This window comes from Pogona vitticeps, chromosome 1 (assembly GCF_051106095.1).
Source record: "Pogona vitticeps strain Pit_001003342236 chromosome 1, PviZW2.1, whole genome shotgun sequence".
NCBI classification, from domain to species: Eukaryota; Metazoa; Chordata; class Lepidosauria; order Squamata; family Agamidae; genus Pogona; species Pogona vitticeps.
In genome coordinates, this window is record NC_135783.1 from 250,252,802 (window position 1) to 250,278,547 (window position 25,746).

The window sequence follows — 25,746 nt, forward strand, 5'->3', positions numbered from 1 at the left end:
TAGGTAATCTTCTAGGCTTACCTCACGGGGAGGTACGCTAGTGGAAGAACGTGCCAACTCAGATTGGGGGAACTAGATTAGGGAGCTCTGAGGCAACCCGTTTTGGCGGGAAAGGGCTGAGGCAAAGCTGCGTGAAGTAACAGTGATCTAGCCTGTCTGCTGAGAGGCCTAGCAGAGGGGGTGAATTCTGCCTGGCAACAGTTGCAAGTTAGTGCTGAAGGAACAGCAGCAGTCTATAGAAGGCTGTTCTGAGGCAAAAGAAAAAAAGTCGTCGTTTTATTGTGAGGCTTGACTTTTGAAGGCAGCCTGTTCTGGGGGGGGATTATGCCCTTGACTCGAAGCCAAATGGCAGAAATGGGGGAAGTAAGAGACCCACAGGTAGACCAAGGTTCTGAGGAGGAATTTGGCTCAGTGCAGGATGAGAACACGGGAGAACTGACCCCAGAACTCAGAAAAATGCTCCGAGCCCAACTGCATGAACTGAGGGTGAGGGAACTGGCGTTTGAAAGGGAAGTGAAACAGAGACTGTTGGAAGTAGACAAAATGGTGTTTGAGCTGAAGAAGATGGAAATAATGAGTAGAAATAGGAATAACAATAATGGTGAAGGGAAGCCCTCAGACATGAAACCACCTAGACCTCAGATTTTGGAGGGAAAACCAAAACCAGATGAGAAAGACTCCAAGTACAGCAGAAAATGTTATTTCTGTCAGGGAAAGGGCCATCTAATCTCAGAGTGTGAGAAATGGAAGCAGCTAAAGGGAAATGTGCCTCATGATTTGAGTGGAACCAAGCCAAAAGCTGTGTTCTGTGTCCAGAAAGAGCAAAGCTCCTTGCCACTGAGGGAGCCTGTTGCCATGGCTACTCAATCTGGAACAGTTACATCTGCTGATCAGGCTGGGGAAAATGGTCCTCTTGTGGAGGTCAAGCGCTGCTTACTAGTGAGAACAGATTCACAATTGTTTGAGACCGCGGGGTGGACGTAGGAATACTTGACCATCAGTATAGGGGGCTGAGGGATACTTGTTCCCAGGTGACCCTGTGCCATCCAGACATTATTCCTAGGCAGTATATAATCCCAAATGAGAGCCTGAAGGTGGCAGGGATTGAGGGACAGGTGATCTCACTGCCAGTAGCTGAGGTACCTGTGAGCTTTCAAGGCTGGAGGGGAGTGTGGCGGCTAGCGATTTCATCGACTCTGCCAGCAGCCGTGCTCGTGGGAAATGACCTGGCTGAACATGTGAAACGGGTGCTAGTGATTACACGCTCACAAGCTACCACGGGGACAGTTCAGGGGGGTACTGAAGAGCCCGAGGCTGGAGCAGATGAGGATAGTTCCGAAGCTGTGGTAGAAACCTTAACCACAGACAGCAAATTTGGCCAAGAGCAAAAGGCAGACGCCACTCTCCGAAAGTGTTTTGAAAAGGTGACAGACACCCCGCTAACACCTGAAACCCCAGCGAGATTTCGCGAGAAAAAGGGAATTTTATATAGAGAGACCCTGATGAAGATCTCAAAAGGGGGAGATGGGATCAGAAGTCAGCTAGTGGTACCTGAAAAGTATCGCCCCATGATCTTACAAAGGGGGCACTCTGACATGTTTGCTGCGCACTTAGGGGTGAACAAAACACAGCAGAGAATCACACAAAATTTTTACTGGCCTGAAATAGGGAAGCAGATCAAGGAGTTCTGTAAACAATGTGATGTGTGTCAGAGGCAGGGGAATAACCGTGACAGGACCAAAGCGAAGTTGTGCCCTTTGCCTGTGATTGACACCCCGTTCAAATGTATAGGAGTGGATATTGTGGGACCTTTGCCCAAGGCCACAAAGAGGGGGAACCGGTTCATTCTCACCATTGTGGACCATGCCACGAGGTACCCCGAAGCCATTCCCTTGACTAACATTGAAACTAACACAGTGGCAGACGCCTTGGTGGGGTATATGTCCAGGATGGGATTTGCCTCAGAAATAATCACAGATTTGGGCGCATCGTTTACATCAAAGCTCATGAAACGGTTATGGCAAATCTGTGGAATTAAACACAAGGAAACCACTGCCTATCACCCCGAAAGTAATGGGTTAACGGAGAAGTTCAATGGGACTCTGATGCGCATGATTAGGGCTTACTTGGCAGAGAATCCAAACAATTGGGACCAGAAGCTGCAATCCCTTTTGTTTGCTTATCGATCAGTGCCACAAGCCAGTACCGGGTTCAGTCCGTTTGAACTTTTGTTTGGGAGAAGGGTGAAAGGTCCACTTGATTTAATCAAACAAAATTGGGAGCAGATCACCCAGGATGACCCACAAGACGTTGTGACATATATAGACTCTTTAATGAATGACCTAAAGAGAAACCTAGAGCTAGCAGCAGAGAACCTGCAAGCTCAGAAGGTTAGACAGAAAACCGGGTATGACCAGAAAGCCAGGGAGAGGCACTTTAACCCAGGGGAGGAAGTGCTTTGGCCTAGGCCCTGCAAAGAGAACAAACTGCAGCTGGGTAGCCCAGAAATAAAATACTTGGGTCACATAGTAGGGGGAGGAGTGATCAAACCCCTAGAGGCCAAGATAGAAGCCGTTCGTGATTGGCCCAGACCCAACACCAAGAAAAAAGTCAAATCATTTCTTGGGTTGGTGGGCTACTACAGAAAGTTCATTCCGAGGTTTAGCGAGATAGCGACTCCGCTGACCGATCTGACGCGGAAGAAGACTGATGACCGCATCCCGTGGACCAGCGACTGTGAGGAGGCGTTCCGGAGGTTGAAGGAGGCGCTCATCAATTATCCAGTGCTGCGTGCTCCAGACTTCGACCGGGAGTTTGTCATCTACACCGATGCGTCTAACAGCGGGGTAGGAGCAGTTCTTTGCCAGGAGGATGAAAATGGTGACCAGCATCCAGTGTCCTACTTGAGTAGGAAACTCCAGAAAGGTGAGAGACATTTGGCAACCGTGGAAAAGGAGTGCCTGGCCATAGTATACGCGATTCAGAAGGCCAAACCTTACATCTGGGGAAGACATTTTGTTCTGTGCACTGACCACTCACCACTGCAGTGGTTAAAGACAATGAAAACCCACAATAGTAAACTTATGAGGTGGGCTTTAAACCTGCAAGATTATGACTTTGAAGTGAAGGTGGTCAGAGGGTCAATGAACTGTGTCGCTGACGCCTTGTCAAGAAGACCCGAAGAGTGAAGACGGCGAAGAAACCATGGACTATGTATATTTTGGTGACCAAAAGTTAAACGTACCTGTTTTTTTTGAACAGGCTTGGTTTGTATTAATAAAGGTAACTTAATGTATTGTAAATGTTAATGTTTAAATGCCTAATTGATATGTTTAACCTAGAGTGTAAGTATGGGATTGTATGTTATTGTATAACTGTTAGGTGTTTTGATCCTGGTTGTTTTTTGGAGAAAAGCACTTTAGCTTTTCCCCTGCAAAACAACTTATAAAGAGGGGAGGTGTTACATACAGCACTGATGGTACCTGTCTGTCATGGGTTTGGAGGGAAAGTTCCATCCTATGGGGAGTGGAAGGCGGGACATCAGGGGGAGGAGCTGTACTGTATATATGTTTGGAGCTTGTGGGGAGAGTGAGGAGTGGGAGTCTGTGTGTCAGACTGGGTACAACTGTGTGTCAGTTAGTACCTACCTGATAGGTTCAGGTTTCTTTGTGGGTAGCCAGAACTGATAGGTTCAGGGTCTGTGCTTTACTTTAAAGTGTTCTGTGTGAACCAAACTGTTGTATGTATGATTGAGACGAAGCCACGTTACAGTATTCTATTTACCTGATCTTTTTATTTACCCTGTTTGTTATTTAAATAAACCTTGTTCTTTTGTTTAGTAAAATCCATTCCTGGTCTGTGTGACTCCTTATAGGGAATGGTTGGTGGCAGCATAATTAAAGTGTGGTATACTCCAGTAGGTCTGGGGATGTCACAGCTGGCATCTCCATTTCACACAAAAGTCTTCTTACCATTGAGTAGAAGAAGCATGGCTGGCATTGCCTAACCATTGGTCATCTTTCTTCCAGTGCACGTCAAGATCACAGTTTGTACTGAAGGGCAATTGCACAGTGCAGTTTAGGGATAAATGGCTTCCCAAAGCTCGTTCCAAAGTCAGATTGCTGGAGGGGCTGAGGAACTGGGGAAGCACATTGCAGAGATCTGTTGAGAGGGCAAATGAGACATTTTTAGGAAGAAAACTCATCTGCCAGCCTTTGCCAACTATCTCGTTTTAGCTATCCAAAGTCATCATCAAACCACTCCTGAGGCCAATGATGCTGCTTTCATACACAACTCCTATACTGTACCTTGACACTGTGGTTTCACTAATGATCCCTGCCTCTGTTTCCCTGTATTTGAGATAGCAACAGACTTAACTGTTCCTATCTTCGTATACTCAAAGGCCATCCACTCTCCTGCCACCCCAGTTGATTGAGCAGTGTTAATTTCAACTCAGACAGCAACAATAACAGTGCACAACTGAACAAGGATTTTAGTAGAAAAGGTACAGCCATATGAACTGCATACAATTTGCTACCACAAAGGAATGGCCAAGGCAAAAAAGGAGGGATGTCCCACAGTATAACGACATGCCACAGTGTTTAATATGAGATCTTGCATTAATTATTAACTTCTGAAGTACCATCATTATTCTCAACGCCTGTTCAGAGTCCAGCGCAGTGCTCTTCCCCCTCTATCTTTCATGCTGTCAGCTTATCCATTAATGTTAAATTTAGCCAAGTAACTCTGTTAACATATTTTCAGAAGTCTCTCTCTCTTCTCTGTGGTTTAAAGAGAACTTCTTGCTTCCCATTGTGGAAAAGACCTGGGGTTTGGAATCTAAAGGCACACGGACTAAGCATTTTATGGCACTGAAGCAGTTAGGCCATGCTGCATTAAATAGAGGCATATGACTCTGACAGTCCTCTCTGTTTTACCTTTTGGTTCCTTCACTCAGCCAGAAATCAAGCCTCATTAATTTTCCTAAGTTCTTAAAAAGGAGAACCAGGCAATCATTTTTTCTTAATGTGAAGGTCTTGCCTTTGCCAAGAAATGAAGGAGTCAGTATATACTTGCAGTGAGACATGGGAAGGGACAAGAAATCTTCATCAAAACTATGGGTACTCAAAGATCAAATGAATGAAAGCAAAAGGAATATTGCAAAATGGTCTCTCTCACACACACTGAGGAGTTGCCAGGTAACAGCATCCCTTTCCCTGAAATTTCAGGGTCAGCTCTGGAGGGAGGGAGGGAGGGGGAGAGAGAGAGAAAATGTTTGTGCGTGTGTGCACACACATACTGTCACAGGAGCAAGGCAGAAAGGGCTTGAAGCCAGAACTGTTTTGAGCTACCCGATTATGGAAATGGGCCTACGTGGAATCCAGATAAATGAGACCAGAATCAGGATAAAACCCAGCTAGCCAGATAATATGGCGATCCACATTACAAAGTACTGTAATATGGCAGCTATCTGAGGCCCATCAAATGAAAGATAGGGCAAGCTTCTCTTCTGTGACTTCAAAGGGCAGACTAGAACCCATCGATTCAAATTATGAGAAATGAGTCACACTGCTTTTCATTTTCCTCCTTCCAGTGATAAAAATTTTCCCACCAAAAAACCCTGATCAATAACATCACAATGTAGGTTTCTAGCACTATACAGAACAGTAAAATAAGATAGGGCAAGTTGCCACACAGTGATCTCACGTCCTGGCTTCTTAAATGTTACAGGGGAGTAGGGTTGTGAAATGAGTAACACACTTTCTGCAGCAGAAACTGGCATCAACTGTAATAGGGAGTTTCAGCAACACACATCAGCTGACTGCAAGGCAAATGTATGGCAGTCATAATATTGTATGAAGAGAAAATATTATCTCTCACCATTGCCTAGGCTGGCAAAGGCTGATGAGAACTGTAGTCATCAACACAGAGAGGGACACAAGTTGCCCACCCTCCTGATCTACGTTATTAGACTTGGGCCACTGGTTCAAATTTCAGAAATCTGCCTAATAGCACAGCTTTTATGAGACTGTGATTAGTACTTGATATTTTAGAGAAAGGCAAAAGCCCTGCCTTTCACACTCAGATATTTCCCAAATGCTGTGACCAAGGACCTACTCAAAGCCAGCATTAAATAGACAAGTAACTGTTCCTAGCAGTATCGCTCCTCCTGGCATCAGCTGAATGGAAGGCCCATGGGTTAAAGTGTAGGCTCTAGAGATGGGAACGACTCACCATTTTGGTGAGTCATCCTGCTTTGTGAGTCATCAAAAGTTGATTCACGAAGCACGAAGTTGCCCCCATGAAACGATGAATAACAAAGTTATTCGTTGATTCGGGGGGGGGGGTTATTAAAAACACACAGACTGCACCCACCCACCACCACCACGCCAATGCTGCAATGGCAGCTGCAGCTTCCCTACCCCAAATGAAGACGCAGCCACCATCTTTACAAAGGGCAGTAAATTTCCCTTTTTACACGCCATAGCTGCAGAGGCTTGATGGAGACCTTGGCAGCAGCAGCAACAATTACGGTAAGGAGGTTTCGGCGGGGTGGGATGAGGAATAAGGTAAGAATAGGACGGGGGTAGGCTGTGGGGGTGGATGGCTATGGCGGTGAGTGACTACCTATCAGCACGTCAATCAGCTGATCAGCAGGCTGGTGGCCAGATTTTTTTTAATTACAAAGGGACGAATACAATGGGGAAAATATTCATCAAGCTATATTTGTCGGGACTTAAAATTTAACGAATATGGATCGATTAATATTTAACGAATTGGCTAAATTCGGCAAAAAAAAACTGATCCGTTTTTATATTCGTCCCCATCTCTAGTAGGCTCCAGAGGTAGGCTTATGGCTGCTTTCCCTGCTTCCTTCACTTACCTGCCATGTTCAGATGGACAGTGAAGGAGGCGTTTCTTTGACCATTCAAGTAGAGAGTGCAAGTGTAGTTCCCTGTGTCACCAGCATCAGGATTTTCAAAGGTGAGGAATGCAGTTGCGTTTTGCAGTGTGCTGTGCAGGCGCCCAGAGGGAGTGAAGTGAAGCGGGTGACAGTTTTTGCTCCACTGGACATTAAAGTCAGAAGCAGACTGAAGGAGCTGGAGGCTCTGATCATCCAAAGGGCAAAACAAATTATTAACGGATTCTGGCCAGGTCCAAACTGTGTGATCGTAGAAACGGTCTGGGTCCACACAAGAGAAGTTAGAGGCTGATGAAATTAACAGAGAAATTAGTTAGAAATAAAGCACCCCAGTTAAACTGCAATTACTTCCTACAGTGTAGCACCCAACCACATTTTAAAGCAAGCAGAGCACACATAACTCCAGCAGCCTTCAAGGAATTTATTTGTTGCAGGTTCCACCTAGTGGTAAGACTGGACAAGTTAACAAACAGTGAACGGACTATGAAAAAGGGAAACAACGTAAATAATAAAAGAATATTTGTCATCCTGATAAAACACAACAATACAATCTTATTTTTTCTTCATAAAGATTCACTGGGTGTAGGGCAGGTTTACTATCAGTCTTTATATCAGGCACACACACACCTCCAAATACACAGTTATAAATGAAAGCAGTACATCAAAACCATAGGGAAGTCATTAACCTTGTGGGTCTTAATCTACTACTGCTCTTCATGCAATCCACACACCTTCACAGACCACAAATATTTCCCTCTATACCTGCCAATGGTGCAAGACCATGTGTTTGAGCAAGCACTATAGAAAATAAGGGGAGGAAATTCATTAATATGCAACAAAATACTAGTAGTATTTTTAAAACGGTATTTTTGATGTTTTTTATTGATATACATCTGGAAGCTCTCTTGACACAATGATTCCTCACCACCAATACTGGCACAAGGATGAACATAGATATGCGTTAATCCATGGATATGTTAGCTCATTGAGTTAGGAATCTGACTGCAGAGCCTGCAGTTAAGAGTTCAATTTCCCACTGTGTCTCCCAGAAGAACAGACAGTGTGTGTAGCTCTGGGTAGTTTGCATAGCCTCCAGGTGCCTCCAGAAGGTGGCAATGGTAAACTACTTCTGTGTACAGTACAGTACTTTGACAAGGGTCACTTCAGAAAACCTTGAAAATAGTCACCATAAGTCAGAATCGATTTGATGGCACATAATATTTAGTTGTGAAGATTCTCAGTCATCCAGGCATGGTTATCTGGAAGCTGAGTCATGGCAACTGGACTTCTAACATAATAATACAGTATTTATTATTATTACATTAAACCATGATCATATATGCTTGTCATTAAGAGAGTAGTATTCTATGTGAGCAGGAACTCGTTTACTACTGATGTAATATCAATGGTGCTAACTTTAACAAGTACATCATTGTTAGTGTACACTGAGTAACTATAATAATGTTTTACCAAGGAAGCCCTCCCAAAACACACCACTGTATATTCAAGTTACAAGTATGAAATCCTGAAGGTGATAACAAAATAATGGTCAGAAAGAGAACCAACTACTGCCTATAACACAGAAGACACTAGAGTGCAATCTTATGAAAATTATTGGTGAGCAGTAAGACCACTAAAGGCATTCAAATAAGTCTATGGACAGTCTAATCCAAAGCATCTTTTATTGCTCGTGTCTGTATATCACAGCACACACAAAGAGCTATGACCAAAACGTCCTTCTATTCATATAACTCCACAAATGAGAAACAAAATATAACCAATTAATTATGCAAATTTCAGGGCCACTGCTATGCTTGACTTTGGTCCTTACCAGTACAGAAATATGCTGCTGCTTTTGCCTCTTAGTCAAACCCTCTTGAACCTGATCAGGGAGAGGCTGAAGGAGGAAGTGCTATTCTCTTTGCATACTATGTACACAAAGGAGTTGCTCAACACACACCCAACCCTGGCTGGGCTGGGAATTGGGGGTGTGGGGAAGGCAGAGAGAGCAAACTACAGATTTGCTTACAGATGTGTGCATCACCTCAGGTCAAACAGCAGCATTACGATACAACCAAGGACTTCTATCAAAGGTTTGTTTGGCAGGACTGAGAGAAGGTCTTCCAAAACGAATCTTCTTATACAGTTAGGTAGGTCCATAAGGATGTGAGTAGTCTATTAAACTGGTCCTAGGCGATTTAGGTCTTTGAATTCATACCAGCAATCTAGCACTTCAAATTGGGCCCAGAATCAAATTGACTGCCAATCTAATTGGCACAAAAATGAGTGTAATATGTGCTAAATTCCTCCCCCTAATAGTCTGATGGCTGTGTTTCAGTTTCTGAACTATTTTTAAGTGCAGAGAGCTTTAAAGTCATCTAACCTGGCTATAAACAGTGCAGCGCTAGCTGTCATCCTCCAATAGAGATGTAGCTACTGAGCCAGTTGAAGATGCTAAAAGACTCATCTGGCTGCCTTCTTCTCTACACCTCTCAATGGTGCAAGATGCAGAAGAATTCCAGCACCCCTGGAATATTTACACTGTATACAAAGTTCAGGATAAGGATACTTATGTGATGGGAGTTGTAAATTGTCACTGCACTTCTAAGCCAAGACCTACCAGATTTTGAAACATAACTTTCAAAGTGTGGTCCTTATGCTTAGGATCACTGCTGCAGATAAAAGGAAAGGAAAGCAAAATGTGCTTATTATATACCACCTCTTAGTGCTTAAAGCTCTTCTCTGGATGGTTTACAACCAATCATCACACAGGTACCTTAAAAGAAAAGGTATCAAGGGTAGGGGGGAATGGATATTTAATAAGAGAAAGACTATTCAGTTAATCTTCACTAATTTGCTCAAAGGTCAGAAGACTGATCCCATGACAACCCCAGTAAAGATAAGTAAAGGTACAGAGAACTAATTCTCTCACGGCACTACTTGCCTCCAGCTAGGCAGGACACTATGGCCGCCTCAAGTCCTAGATGCTGGGAGACGAAGTAACAGCTTGTCCATCTCAGGCCAACTCTGCTCTTTGGCTTTTCAAATCAACCTTTCCCCATTAGAATGTTACTGCAAGTTTAGCTACAACAGAGCACGCATTCTTGTGTGACTTCAAGGTAACAAACTGGTTTCACGTCTTTATAAAAACGTCAAAAGTGCCCAGAAGGGTAAATCCACTATTGCCTTTATTATATAATTGCCACAATAAACTCAGTAGTGGCTATCAGAAATGCTTCCTTATAAAGAAATCTGGTACAGTAGTTATTATTCATGCACAGCACAGGGCCCTTGCAGAATTTTTTGTTATGATGCCACAACCAGGCCTAGAACACGGCTTGTGGAGTCATCCAGTGGAGCCTATTTTCCCAGGGAACACATTGCGTACATGAATCATACTGCACCCCAACCTTTTGGGTTCAGCTGAAGGGCTACCTCTTTTGGGGGCCAGGAATTTCCTGACAGATAGAAGGGTCACTTTCAGGAAGACTGTTCCCTCCAAAGTGATTCTTTCCAGTGTGATCAGAAATGTTCCTGCCATCTGGTCTAAAATAAACCACAAGAAAACTAAAATCTTAACCAAAAACGCACAAAAACAGGAGACAGATGAACTACTACAAATCACAAATTTTCAGGAGGGAAGAAAAGTAAAATATTAAGTACCCTTCTGAAGGGCAACTAGCTGAAACTGATAGATGAAAACAGGAAAGATCCTTCCAGATGGGCAAATTTACAACTGTCAACGATGGGTAGAATAGCAAAAATTAAAATGAATATCTTGCCCAAAATGTTATTTCTTTTTCAAACAATCCCGATTACTTTAAAACAAACAATGTTTAAAGACCTGGAAAAATATATCTCTAAATTCATATGGCAAGGGGAAAAAATGAGAATCAGAGCTAAAATTTCTGCAAGACCTGAAATCAAGAGGAGGAATGGGACTTCCAGATTGGCTGTTGTATTATAGAGCATTTGCATTGGTATGGATTAAAGAGTGGATAACGTTGGGAAATACAAGGCTATTGAAATTAGAAGGATGTGATCTGAAATGGGGTTGACACGCATTCCTGTGGTACAGTAGAACAGAGGATTTTAAGCAGTTCAACAACCATACACTGAGGAAAGCACTTTTATGGTCATGAAATAAAGTAAAGAACCAGATGTACAGGAAAATTCCACACTGGGTGACACCAATTGAGGTGTTTGCCCCCCCAAACCTGAGAGAAAATAAGAAAATAGTAAAATACAGTGAAATCTCAAACTCTGATGGCTCTCTCTCAAAACCCAACAAGAATTAGTGAATCAAGAAACTGAAATGGACTCAGCTATCATCAGGATTTGCTAAAGATAAACAGCAAATCTTCTATTTAGAAAATACACCCTTTGATAGAATCTTTCTAGAGACAGAGGGGAAACATATCAAGCTATTGTATAATCTTTTGTTAGACTTTGATACACAGGAGGAAGTAATGAAATCATGTATGATTAAGTGGGCACAGAATGTTGGACACAATATAGATTTAGAGCAATGGGAATGAATATGGAAAACAAATATAAAATTAACTACAGTCATGGCCAAAAGATTTTGGGTTTCTGTGTGCGATTGTATCAAATTTAACTTTTCCTCTCTGGTTTTGTGTGTGTTTGTGTGTGTTGTTCCAATGCAAACCAAAGAAATGAACATGTGAGTATGAAAACATTTGCAACTGCAACAATTTTCCGAGAGAAGGGTTGCATTTTCTGACAGAATTGCAAGGGTGCCATTTTTTGCCCATGACTGTAAATCTGTTGCATTTAAAGAGAATATTTACAAAATGTTTTACAGGAGGTATATTAGCCAAAATGAATGCCCAAATATCAAATTTATGTTGGAAGTGTGAACAAAAGGAAGGATAATTCTATCACATGTGGTGGATTTGTTAAAAAGCACAAAGATACTAGAACAAAGTGAAGCTGTTCTTACAAGAGGTTCTTGAAAGCCCAGTTCCGATGAAACTTGAATTAGTTTTATTAAATATTTTGCTGGACTCAATGGACCTTGCAAAAACATACTGAGGGATTCATATTATAACAGCCGCAAGGTTAGTTTTTGCAAAACACTGGAAAAAGCCTGAAATACGGCAAATAGAGGAACTGATAGCCAAAACTTTTGAAACTGCAGAAGTGGACAAATTATCAGAATGGCTAGATGAAACAAGGAAAAAGAACCACCAGAAATTTTAGGAAAAATTATATGTATGGTTCCAAAATAGAAAGAGTAACAGATAATATAAAAAATAGTCAGTCATCTAGTCAATGATTAGATTAATATCAAGTATGTCTGGAATGGATTGTGTAACTTATTCAAAATATAATTTGAATTGATCGTATACTATGCGGAAACTATATTAATTGTTTGTAAGTACCTTTTCAATCTCACTCCCCTTCTATCCTTATCCTCATTGTTTCCCCTCTGTTCCCTACCCTAATATGAAAATAATTTTTAAAAAAGAAATGATCCTGTCAACTGATCACATCCCAAATCTTGTTGCTGTACCAGGTATGCCAAAGGTTTATTTCACAAAGCAACTCCTTTCCTTTTCAACTTAAGGTGGAAGCAAGTAAGTTGGAGCCCTCCATTTGTAAACAACTTACAGCCCCCATGATTCCTAGGTAGAAGGTGAAATAGTGAGGAATAATTCAAGTTCCAATACAACCATGTCTGGAGCACCATTAGTTGCTAATCTCTGCTTTGAGGGTGCAACATGATTTGCCATTTTCTCTAAATCAGCAGGCAATTGCTTCCATTTCTTCTATATAAAGAATAAAATACAGTTTGATCATGGAATCTAATATTGCAGGGAGGAGTAAGTATAAATCATAAAAGAAAAATGCTGGCTGTTCCCCCCCCCTTTTAAACCTCAGATAAGGTTTGCCTCTACTAAGGAAATGAGGGAAGAAGTTGTCAAGGTTTGATACCTTGTCTGATTAAAAGTATTAGAACAATTATGGGGGAGGGTGAGTTAGGAAATTGCCCTAAAACTGCCCTAAAAGAACTTTTAAACTTGGGGCATGAAGATATTGTTTACTACAAGAGTTTCAAAAAATGAACCGGTCTAGCAAACAGTCATTTAAAGAACAATATTTATTTGACAACTGCCTATTTCATTTTACTACCCAATGTATACATAAGAAATATAAAAATAGTAAAGACTGATATCTGATGGGTAACTGGTGTAAAAACAGGCAATTAACCACTTGTAAGTAGATGTGTGGCATATGAATGTTTATTTCCCTGCTAACAAATGGAGCTTGTTGCTATTTAGCAGTTAATGTAAGCAAAGGCACTGCTAATTGACAACAAATTGTCACTTTTAAGTGACGGTCACTGCCACATAGCAGATTAGATAAACAATAACTTAAAGCAGGGATTCCCAACCCCCCGGTCCGCAACCCGGCAGTGGTCTGTGGCCTAGGCAGGACCTGGCCGTGGACACAGATCTGCTGCTCCCCTGCGAATGCCCCGGTGCACATGTGCGCTCCACTCCCCTGCAGACGCACCACCCCCTGTGAGCATGCCATGCCCCCCCTTTCTGTGGTTGGGAATAGGTTGGGGACCACTGACTTAAAGTATAAAAAACCTTTCTCACACTCCCATATGAAGAATCAGAAGAAGCAGCAGCTACAAGATACATCTTATATATGGAGATAGATAAAGAAGCGGTTCCAGAGAGTAAACAATGGGTTTCACTTCGAATAGCTAGAATGAGTGAGTCTGCTTACAAATGTTTTTTTCTGTCTTAAATATGCTTAGAAATGACTGTTATTTTATTTATTTTTATAATTTATTTTATTTTTTCCAGCTTTTACCCCACCCGTCTAGATTTGATGAAACTACTCTACAATTTAAAACTTCCAATACTGTAAAATATATATTATCTGTCTTTTGCTGTTTTAGTGTGCCCAAATTATTAGGCAAATAGGTGTTACATTTTTAGAATGTATTTGAAATATTCTCTTTTACTCTCAAGGGAGTCTTTACTCTTAAAATATATTGTACAGTATTCTAACTCATATGTTCAAAGAAGTGTACAATGTTCCACAAAAGCTTACATTAAAATATACTAGATACTCTTTAAGGTGCCACATGGGGTTTGTTTTTTGGAGGGGTTGCTTGTGTTCTTGTTGAAATGCTTGCACAGACTAACACAGCTACAACTTTGAAATCAGGGAAGATACTGCATTTACATTGTCAGAAATTTTCCCAGGTTTATAGCAGACACAAATCCATTCTGATAGGGAAGGGCAGAGAGATAAGGTGTGTCTCAGTTTCCAAATGACCTGTAATTTTGACATTCCTGGAATATGTCACTCTGGACATCAGTTTGTTGGGTGTGTTAATAGCCTAGGCCTTTCAGAAGTATCTTGCAATTACAGAACCAAGCCTCTCAAAGAATTTATGAACAGGGCTAAATGGAAAATCACAGTTCCCCTGATAAGCGGTTTCTTATGAGACAGAAAATGAAGGGAACTATTATTTTTAAAGGTCAGAGTCAGACAACATCGAATCATGTATTCTCTTGGACAGCAGGCACAGAACTTTTTATACTACTTGCCATGGATACGCAACACTTGTTTAGGTGTTATCCTATATTTTAAAAAGCCAGACCAATAGGCATGAGAAGGTAGTGTGCTGCACCTTGTCTTTTGTTAAAGTTGCTGTTGGACATACAGAGATAAGACCAATCATATGCACTCAAGAGGTGTGAAAGTTTCACAAGAACAGAAGGCTGCTATGCAAAAAAAATTGCTACAGAGTTACAGGTTTAAATTTATTTCCCCCAAAATGTTCAGGAAAAGCGCCAAAGTCTGCCATAGAATGGTTAAAATAGTGTTTTTTCTACTTCTCACTACCGCAGTAAATATATGCCTTAACAGATAAACCTGTTAGGTTCACACTACTCTTGCTTTAAATCCCAAAGAAAGCAAGGGGAGAAAACATGTATTTTCCATGAAACACACTAATTTTTTCTGAATTGTGCCCTCCGCCAAGAAGGGATCTACAACTGTTTTGGACAGCAATACATATATGTGTATGTGTGTGTCTCTCTCTCTGTGTGACAGCACTATATATATACACATACATACAGAGAGAGCACACATAAATCAGGTATGACAAACTGGTCTTTCAGAAGCTGCTCAAATGCAACTCCTATCAACTCTGTGTAGAATAAGAAATGGGACAAATATGGGGAGTTGCAGGTCTAACATCGTCTGGAAGTCCACATTTTGCCCATCCTTAACCTACAGACACATGTACATTGCTGTGGAAATTCAGACCTAAAGTGAGGCATGTCTTTTCATCCACACTGCAATGTTAGTGGGAGAATTAATCTTCAAATTGTCATAGGACGTGCATGCTTCACAGCATGTGCCTCTATTGAGCACTGAGGCCAGGTGTACAGTCACCTAAAATAGTCACAATTATATAATCATATGCCTGACTGGGAATGTGTTAAACTTAAAACATTACTATTCTGACCAAGAACAAGGAAATTTTAAAAATGGCCTCTTCAGAAAGTTATCCAAATGTTTCCTAAACATCCATCTGAATTTACCCACATTCTGCATATGCCTTCCCATGAGCAAGATATAAACTATATTGGATCATACAGATTATTAAAAACATAACTTTAACAGCCATAACAAAATCTATGTTGCTCTGTCTGCATTACAATGTCAGACACTATTAGCTTATTTATAGTATTCTAGGCAGGCAGCTTTCTCCAATCTAGTGCCTTTTTTATTGTTGGACTACAATTCTTATAACCCATACAACATGCCCAATAGTCAGAGACTGGAATGCTATTTCTTAAAAGCCATTCACTGGGTTGCTTTGGTAACAAATTGTCATTATGGGTAACAAATTGTCATTATGGTGCATTGATTGTTCCTCTAAACTAATTTATTGTGTTATGATCAGTTAACAAGTTACATTGCTATTGCCAGCAAGCCAGGGAAAACACAGGAAAATGCTATGTGATTCCTTCTAGTGGCCAGATCTGATATGCATCTTGCAAATATTTATAAAAACCAAAAGACCATTTGTCTTTAAGACTTTTCGTGTCATTTAGGACTGGAAAGAAAATAGTGAAAAACCTGAAAAATGGTTGTCAAGACTGCTGTCAAAATGTCATCAAATGTAACTTTTGAAAGTAGCTAAAATATTATTTATAGCTAAGAGCAACAGTGTTACTTCTTGTTACATTATTTTGTAACTACTTCATAATTACACATTACCTTAGAAGTAATTAGTTAAGGTAACTATGTTTCTTATAAGTAACTACTGCAAAGATATGCCAATTGTTAACCCAAACCCACGTCTTCCACTGAAAAATACTTCCTCCCAGCTAACTCAGTGACTAGGGGTTAATTAATTAAAAGTGCCTGATTACAACTTTGCAATAAATCTCTCGCTCTCCCCCTCCCCACTTTCTTTTCCACAACTGTTCACACAAAGTTCTAATAAAAACAATTACTTAATAAAATAATATGTATGTATTGTGTGCCATCAAGTTGATTCAGACTTATGGTGACCCTTTCTACGGTTTTCAAGGTCAAGAACACAAAGAAGTGGTTTGTCATTTCCTTCTTCTGGGGGCAGCCTGGGACCGTGAAGCTGGCCCAATGCAACACAGGCTGCATCAACTAATAGGAGGAACAATGGGGATTCAAACTCCCAATCTCTGGTTCTGCAGCCAGACACCTAAACCACTGAGCCATCCAGTCAGCAATAAAATAATACAAATATGAAATACATAATTAAAGTAAGTTCTCAAAATCAAGATCAAAAATAGAGAATGAATGACTTTATAGTGGCCATTGCCAAATTACACACAGCTACCATAAGATAAGTTATTCAGTCACTATGGAGCAGCTGTATCCACAAATATGCATAGTATCGCATGAGATGACACAAACATACATTCCATCAGCAACTGCAGATGTGGGGCATCAGGCACATGGAAAACTGGCAAAAGTCTGGAACATACAGGAAATTCTCTCAAAGATCATATTGCAACATTCCAGAATGCCAGGAGAAAGAAAGAAAAAAAGCAAGAAAGCAGGCTGGTAGCAAGGCTGCTATTCAATCCATTGGGAATACGTAGAATACTCTGCTTCTATTGCTGGAGGAAACATTGCATTAGAAATCAAATGAAATTGAAAGACACTTCAACTGCATTCTGTCTTTCATTTATTCTCCCGGAACCCAGAGTTCAACAGCTTTACTAGCCTAAAGCATGGGTAGGCAGACATAGTTTATTTCTTCACCCAGTAAAATCCTAAGATCCACCTCATTCAAAATACATACACTTTTAATTCTCAATGCAGGGATTTGTTCTTAGCACCAGAAGTAACCTGAACTCAGTTCTTCAACAGAAAAACCAACTCCTGGTTACACCATCCTATTTATTCCATTTTAGCAATATAATTGGGGGCAAGAAGGATTTCATTGCCTGATCTAAAAACTTCTATTTGTATATGAAATGTTTTCCAGATAGCACATTGAGTTCAAAAGGAATTCAAGATAATCTTTTTAGTTAGCTAACACCTGACCACTTTCCCAACCACACTGGAAGGGAAAGACTCAGAAAATAAAGATCTTGTTGGAGGCCTTTGCTTCCTAAACTAGCCAAACTATTTTCATACTCTTAGTTTGGCAGATGTCTGTATTTTAAGTTAAGAGTTGGCAGTAGAAGTCCCAGTTCGATCACAAATGCAATGCTTCTATCCTACATATTAAAGTTGGCTTATCAGTGATTAGCAACTGGAAGGTTAGCACTGATATTAAGAGTTCGTGGTACATCTAGATTGGAGAAAGAGGGCCACTATGGTTGCCAGCCCCCCAACATTGACACCTGATCCTGAGTTCAGCAAATAAGAAGGTAACTAACATAAAGTCTGGAAGTGAGGTTGCATTGATACTGTAGTGCCTACTAAAGCGCCCCCTTTGTATTTTGTGGCATATATTTAAAATATTTGTAATGCTGTTGTCCAAGTTTATAACAAGATGTTCCAGGAAGCCAAGAGCAATATAACTCCAAAACAGAAAAACATGTAAGCACAACATATGTAAAAACATAGCTGGTTAGCGCACTGATGTGGAATCTGGCCAGCCAACTGACTGTGCTGCTGTACTAAGACACCTGCTGGAATGCAAAGGATTGTAATTTCCCTGCACTTTCTGCACCCAGAAGAGACATCCCTATTTCTATGCCAAAGGCCCTGTTTGTTTTCTGGGTGGTTACATGGATAGAAAACAGCAAAACAGGACTGTGCAGAGCAGAATTATCCTAATGACCTTCTGGCAACCTTCTAAAGCACCTCACACTCCTCGGTAAATTAGAAAAGCAAGAAAGTGGTCTCTAAAAAGACTTTATGAGACAACCTTCTGGCATATAAAACATCAATAAACTGATCTAAACGCCAGAGGAAGATTGCAGCGTTTTCCCATGGAATGTTAAATTAAAAATAGGCTTCAAGAACAAGTGGAGAAAAATCATTTAGGCAGCAGGTGATAAATATGAAGTTCACCCCCATGTGCACACTTGTAAATATCTCACTATCCAAAGGATAATAACAATAAAAAAGCTCAAATTAGGAAGCAAGAGCCAGAGAAGATAACAGGGTCACACTGCCTGAAATAAGGACAGAATTAGGCCTGCCAGATCAATATTTCAAATATCCCCCATTTCAAATTTTCCCCATAACTGCTTCTAAAGAGGAATGTCCGTGATCCTCACACGGGGAAGACACTTAAGCAACAGGCATTGCAAAGGAGATCAGATCAAGCAATAAAGACACAGAAAAAGGGAAATATGCCTCAGGCTGTATGAATTTATGGGTAAGGACTACTAATTAGTGGCTGCTCATGAAACACAAACACTCCTATCTTCCAATAGTATAACACCCCTTCTTTTCTAGAATCTCACCTTGTGAAACTGCTGGCTTTCCTAGCTCAGTCTCTGTGGCAAAACAGAAGACCAAGGGCAAAGACAACACAAACAGAATAATGAACAATTTCACAGTCATTGCGGCATCCTGCAAATTAAAAAACAGAGAACAGAGAGAAGTATTTATTACCCTGCCAGACTTCTGAATACAGAAAAACACCTTCAAATCTTGAGACGGTTTGTATTCCCTGTTCTCTACTCCCTTATCATAACCAGGTAATCACATGACTGTCCAAGACCGGCTTTACCTGTTAAGTATTTCCCTCTCCACCTTTTTTCCCTCACTCCAAGTCTTTTTTTATACCTCCCATCCCAAGCCCCAATCACAATCTTCCAGGCCTGCACTTGGGAGAGCTGGTTCCTCCCACCTGCTTATCATTGCTCCTCCTACTCATCTATCTGCAAACAATGGCAAAATGAAACTTCGACACTCAAAAAAAAGGGAAACAAAACCCTCCCAACCTGTTGCCACAGAACAGTCAATCAAGATTTTGCTCAGGGAAGATTAGCTTGGAGGCAGGTTGCTCAAGAGCATTGTAGCTGGGAGGACTGCGGCACTGTGGCACTAAGCCAGCTAGCAAAGGCTGTTCTGAAGCTGCTACCATAAAAATATATATATAACTGAGTAAATAAACAATTTAAACCCCAGGAGGAAACAAAGAAAATCCAACTTATATACTTGCTTTCACATAGGAGGAAATGTGAGATTGCAATACCAGACCAAACCTACACAGCTATAACAGTATACATATAAACTGTATATTGAAGGTAACAGCAATATTATAGGCTGAGGTCTTTCCAAACTTTAAGACAAGTATTTTCTTTAATGCATCATAAAGCACACTTGCTGTGAGATAGAACTCTCACAATCAAGGGGGGAGGGGCTAAAGGACAGGTGGTAGAAGAAAAGCCATAAAGGAAAGGCAAAGGTCTCTGGTAGCAGAGAGGATTATAGAAGTTCAAATGATGATTCATCTTGAATAGCCATTAAACTCCCCTGATCTCCGTTCAAAATCGCTATCTTATTAGAACTACAGTACCATCTTAATATATACGTGCACTGAAAGATATTTAGCACTCCTTTTTGTTCAAATATATTTTTCCAAAACAATCTAAACAATCTAAAACACAGTGCACCCCCAAACCCACGGGACCCTTTGGAGCAATTCTTTTATTACGAGCCTCCTTTCCAAAATTGTATTGATTTTTGCTTGAAGGCTTTCCCCCTTTCCTTTCACTAATACAAATTCAATAAATCTACCCCAAATAGAATAAAAACATTTAAACTTATTTCCCCTCTCTTCAAGGTCAGTAGTCAATTTGTCATTTAATGCAATGTCCCATACTTCGTTATACCAATTTTCTAATTTAATACCATGTTTGTCTTTCCAGTATCTAGCTATTAATATTCTAGCACTTGTCATAAAATTAGAAATCAATTCCTTTGAGCAATAATCAAGTTCTGTCTTATCAGAAGTTGACAGCAAAGCAATTTTAGAGTTAAATTCAATATCTTATATTTGGAAAATTGCTTTGCTGTCAACTTCTGATAAGATAGAACTTGATTATTGCTCAAAGGAATTGAATTCTAATTTTATGACAAGTGCTAGAATATTAATAGCTAGATACTGGAAAGACAAACATGGTATTAAATTAGAAATTAGATATTGAATTTAATCTCATATTTCCTTAAAAATCAATTTCCAAAATTTCTGAATCAATTTCACTTCCACCACATATAATACCTGCCAATTTCTTCATCACATTTCCAACAGGCCTTAGAATAGTCTGAATTTATTATGTTCAATTTCACCAGAGTCATGTACCACCTTAAACTAATTTTTAAAAAATTCTCCTTTATTCTTACCGACATTAATCTCAACATTCTTATCTTCCTGATTTTTGACTTTAAATCATGTTCCCAAATTGATTTCAATCCTTCTATTTCAGTCTCATTTTCCTCCTGATCCAAAATTAGGTTATAAATTCTACTTACTACTACCTTCCTCAAAACATCCTTCTGCATGTCTTCATGTGATTATAGAAATTGTTCATAGTTCATTCTCTACATTTGCCATTCGTCCTCAACCATTCATTAGTTCATCTAACTTGATATAATTATACCATGATGATTTATTAGTCTGAAGTTTAACTATAATCTGATCCTTCGATCTCATTTTAATCATCCATCTGGCAACTTTTTTTTATTCTTAAACAAATCAACAAAGCCCTTCAAATGATATTTAGCACTCCTGAAGCACATTGTCCACATGAAGAGCAAGCATTTGCAGAGGAAGGGACTGTGTGACTCTACGTGAAATGCTTATCCCTAGAAACAAAGAAGGTTCAAGATGTTTGGGAACTTAAGATGAAATGTCCAGATAGCAAGCCCATAGTGGCATTCATCATCATCATATCCAAATACCTAGAAATGTGCTCTCTTGCACGTTTCAACCTGATAGGTCAGCCTACCTTGAAAGTGGTGCACAGAGCTACTGCACTCCAGATGGGAGCTAAATAACAATCTGGTTTTCATCCAGTGCACTGCCTATTCTTCTTCCTGTGTTCCAGAAATCTGTTCTGGAGATGGTAGTCTGTGGCAATGCTGAACTGTATCACTACACAACTAGTACAATTGTGGGTGCCCTGGGAAAACGCTTTGAAGTACTGGCCTTGGCACCTAATAGCTGAAATGCTGTTGCTGTAAATTATTTATTTAATTTGTATACTGTCTTGTTAATGCAAATACTATTCTGGGCAATTTACAACATAATAAAAAAAAACAAGAGCAAATAAAGTATAAGTAAAACTAATTAGAAAATAAAACAAGATACTACCAGAGGCATAATATTCTGATAGAATGCTGAATGTTGTATAAGGCTGATAATGACAACAGCAGCAGCATTATTAAACTTTTCCTAATTCTCTCCTGAAGATCTTGAGGCTCCTATGTAATCACTTTAACCACTAGGAAGCCACTGAGTATGACAAGATGAAAAGTGGAAGTTTTTAACTACTGAAAGTCAGCAACACTTGGGTTGTAGGTGGCAATAAAGACTTTCTCCTCCCATTCTGTGGTTCCCAAGGTCTTCCCAACAATGGAAATGATTACATAAGCACCTTGGGAACTCTAGAAGTAAAAATGTTTAATTCCCCAAAAATCACAGCTGTTGCTGGTGTATACATGTTATAAGTTATGCCAACAGGATTTTAGCAGTATTCATTTTTCAGTTACTGTTATTTAACATTTAGATAGTAATTTCAACAAATTTACCATCTACAGTATATATTATCTCATGAATACTGATTATGACTTGTGGTTACAACATTCCAACTGTGCATGCTGAGAGGTCCACTAGTCTCCTAACATGTGGATGAGTCTGTAGAGAATAAACATCCTCCTCTACCCTACACCTATCCAGACTTTTGCTCACACAGACAGTTGGCACACCAGCAAAACGTCCTCAGGATTTTGCTGTGAAGATATAACAGAGGTATCACATTCCCTCTACCTCTTACCATGTTTTTTTCTTGCATGGAGCACCACTACTGCTATACTTGTTATTCTCATTCAATGTAACAGTGAAAAAGATATTAAACTTATTAATAGCCTCTGAAAATATTCTTTTGTTGCAAGCACAGCTCATACACAGAAACTCTCAAGTTGAATCATCAACATCTCCAATGGCAAAAGTTCACAACAGGCTAGGAAAAAGGGCCGTGTCCAAGACCATGAAAAGCCATCTCTAGTTGACACCACGCTGCTTGGCATGTGGTAGGATTACTTGAGTAAACATTGGGCAACAGTCAGCAGGAGGCTTTACTTAGGGAGCTATCTTTGTTAACCCTCAAAATGAAATCTTATCCTACTGGTTTCTAGAAATCTGGATGCAAGACCAGACTTCAGTAACCTCATTTGCAGGAAGGGGCAAAAATACTCTTGATCCAAGCCAGCTCAAGAGTGACTGAATTGCAGCAGCTAAATTAGGCTACCAGAAAAAGCTAGATTCTAATTCTGAATGGCACATGCAAAGTTTCTAGGTTTTCTTTCATTTCTTTTTCTGGCAACGTTGCTGCTCTGATTGCTACTCAGTGATTTGGATGGTGCTGGGTGCACCAGTTACCCACTCTCCCTGGGCTCTTGTTTCCATCCCTCTCTGTGTAATTTCCCTTTTCCAAAGACTGAAAAAGTAACTTGCAGTCTTATGGATCACTGAAAGCCCAAACTGTTGTCATTACCATTATTCTGCTCATGGAAGTTACACGCTATTTTGCTCATTATTCTGATCATTTTGTTACTGATGATTTTCTATATGTAAGGTGGCTGCAGGGAGCAAGGGCCATGCTGTAACTTCAAGTGAAATCCTATTGCTTTACTTACAGAAGGGTGGAGATATCACCAAGAGGTGACAATTTTCAGGCATTAAAGCTTCCTACTTCTGTCCTGTGGCTTTTCTGATTCTTGCATAATCCGTTTTATCACATTAAAAACTGTAGGACAGAAAGAGGAAATCACTGTTAGTAATACCACTCAGCAGATTCAGGGACAAAAGTGGGGATTCCCAGACAGGGGCAAACATTCACACAGAGGCCCTCTGGTAAGGTGGAAGAGAGCAGTAGGATAGCCAGTTACGTGGGATAGTACTGTACTTCATTTGCCATAATGAAGAGCCACTGTTCCGATGGTGTAATGTTGTTGGATGAACTTTAGTATAATTACCGGTACAGTATATTGGGTACTGGATATTTATATGAATACAAGTCACAGTAACTTGTTAAGGTGGGTCAAAGACAAAAAGATTGTGATTAAGATTATGATAATCCAAATACTCTGAAACCTAAGCGCACTGACTTCACAAAATATGCTTCCTCAAAAGTTACAGAAAATATTTTGTCTGTTCTGTCCATCACTACAGCATACAAAACAATAAGCAATAACACAAGGAGAAACTTAATAGAGCAATAACACCACAGAAATCTCAAAAGCTTTGAGAATGTCAGATATACATAATTCAATTAACTGTTATAATTTTTTTAAGTACAGCTATAATTTGCCTGGAAGGTCTATAGTAATCAAGAAGTTAGAGAATAATCTTACCAACAAATCATATTTTATTCCAGGTTTCAATCAGCCAGAATAGTTACACAGAAAATTGCTGCCCAAGAAACCAAGCCAAAAAATTCAGCAGTCTCCCCAGTGATCAATCACCTATCAAATATTTCTGCTTCATTCCAATTAACTTTGAAGTTAATAAACTGAAACCCAGTTTTAAAAGGGTAACTTCTGTGTAAAGCATTAGATATTTAGCTGATCGTTCTTATTACTGTCCTAATTTTGTATTAAATTATTATTTAGCACTGCACTGTTTAACAATTGTTGTAGACCACCCAAAGTAGTGTTTTGCACTAATGGGGTGATATATACATACATGCTCTCCTAGTAATCATTTGAATTGAGAAGGCTGTTTTCCATCTATTGGAACTCAATAATTCATGGGAAACAACTTGATCGCACATAAAAGCAGGAATCACATTTTAAGAATTTTTACAGAGATGACAAAATACTAAGGCCAATTCAAGCACAGTTAAGTATTTTTAAAGTCCCATTTTTTCCAATGAGAAGTCACACTATGATCCTAAACATGTATATTTCAGACTAAACATGAGTGCTACAGGCCTTAGGTAGGAGTTAGCTAGTGGAACTGCTTAGGAATCCCAAGACTTCTTTAAATTAAGGTCTGTACAAAATCTAAATTACTATTCATTTTACTTCAGTGGAGGCTAATGTGGGACTAGTCAAACTAATCATTCCGATATAGTTGAGTTTTCTCTCACCTCCACAAGCATGATTCCCAGCTTAAACAGGTGGGACAGAACAATACTGGTAGTACTGTAAAACTAAACTACAAGGGAACTGTCTCTCCTTTATCAACGGCAACAATCCCAGTTATCAAAAGGTTCGCTAAAACCTTGCTTTGAAATGGCCAAGGACGGAAGACCGGAGGGCCCTAATTCTCTTTAGACGTAGTTAATTTCTATCCCACTCCTATAAAGCACATGAATGGTATCCTACCTTTCCTCTTACCAAAAATAAATTAAAAAGTAGCTGTGGCTCGTTTACTGGGCCCGAGACAGGACAGGCTATTTCAAGGAGCGGGAAGGAATCCCCGCGCTCCGTGGAAGGAGATACTGTACGCCTAGTCACCAAGCCCCAAGCCAATGGCCTTGGTTGCTGAGGCTACCGGGAGGAGCCTTCATAATCTCCTCGCCTGTTGCCATAGGAACCCTGCCCCGCGCTCAGGTAGGCCAGAGGGCGTGGCCTTCCTCACACCTTTCCTCATAGGCCATGCTGGGTGATGTAGTGCGGGAGACTCTACCGCCGAAGAGTTGTTTAAATAAAAAGACTACTTTTCCCAGCATGCGTCCCTCCGGCGGCACTGCCCTTAAGTCTCACACCTGAGTGCGGTGGGTTTTGTTTGTTTACGCTCCGCAGCACCAGGCGGAGGGAGCAAGGGGATGGGTAGCCCGTGAACCGCGCTCTTTTGCCTCGTGTCTCGGTTGTTCGGGCTGCAGTCCTACGCCCGCTTTAGCCAGAAGTAAACCCGGAGTGAACTGAGTGACGCTTGCTTTGGAGACGAGCATACGTTGGATTGTGCAAATATTTATTTAGCGACTTGGAGTTGTTTGGAGCAGACAATTATGGCAATTGTATGTGAACTTGTAATCTTGGGACCGTTGCAATTGAATCATTCTTTAGGAAGTGGGAGAAGTGCGTGGCGCTTTGTGTGCTTCGGCATTTCTTTTCAACACAACTGGAGTGCAAGACGGTGA

At 40.4% G+C, this 25,746-nt stretch overlaps 1 protein-coding gene across 5 annotated transcripts in view; it reads right to left on the reverse strand.

The window, feature by feature from the left end:
* Positions 1 to 25,144, reverse strand: part of SIGIRR (single Ig and TIR domain containing) — a 58,621-nt gene extending 33,477 nt beyond the window's left edge. The window contains exons 1-5 of one of the 5 annotated variants that reach the window (XM_020784080.3): positions 24,989 to 25,053; positions 23,297 to 23,406; positions 18,895 to 19,003; positions 6,884 to 7,210; positions 3,972 to 4,161 (exon numbers count right to left, since the gene is read on the reverse strand). In XM_020784080.3, the coding sequence (XP_020639739.3) occupies positions 3,972 to 4,161; positions 6,884 to 7,210; positions 18,895 to 18,994 (617 nt within the window). In that variant the 5' untranslated portion in view covers positions 18,995 to 19,003; positions 23,297 to 23,406; positions 24,989 to 25,053. Of the gene's footprint in view, positions 1 to 3,971; positions 4,162 to 6,883; positions 7,211 to 18,894; positions 19,004 to 19,163; positions 19,275 to 23,296; positions 23,407 to 24,988 lie in introns of those variants that run through there. The other 4 variants (XM_020784082.3, XM_020784083.3, XM_078383590.1 and 1 more) reach the window with 4 other exon arrangements.
* Between the last annotated feature and the right edge of the window lie 602 nt (positions 25,145 to 25,746).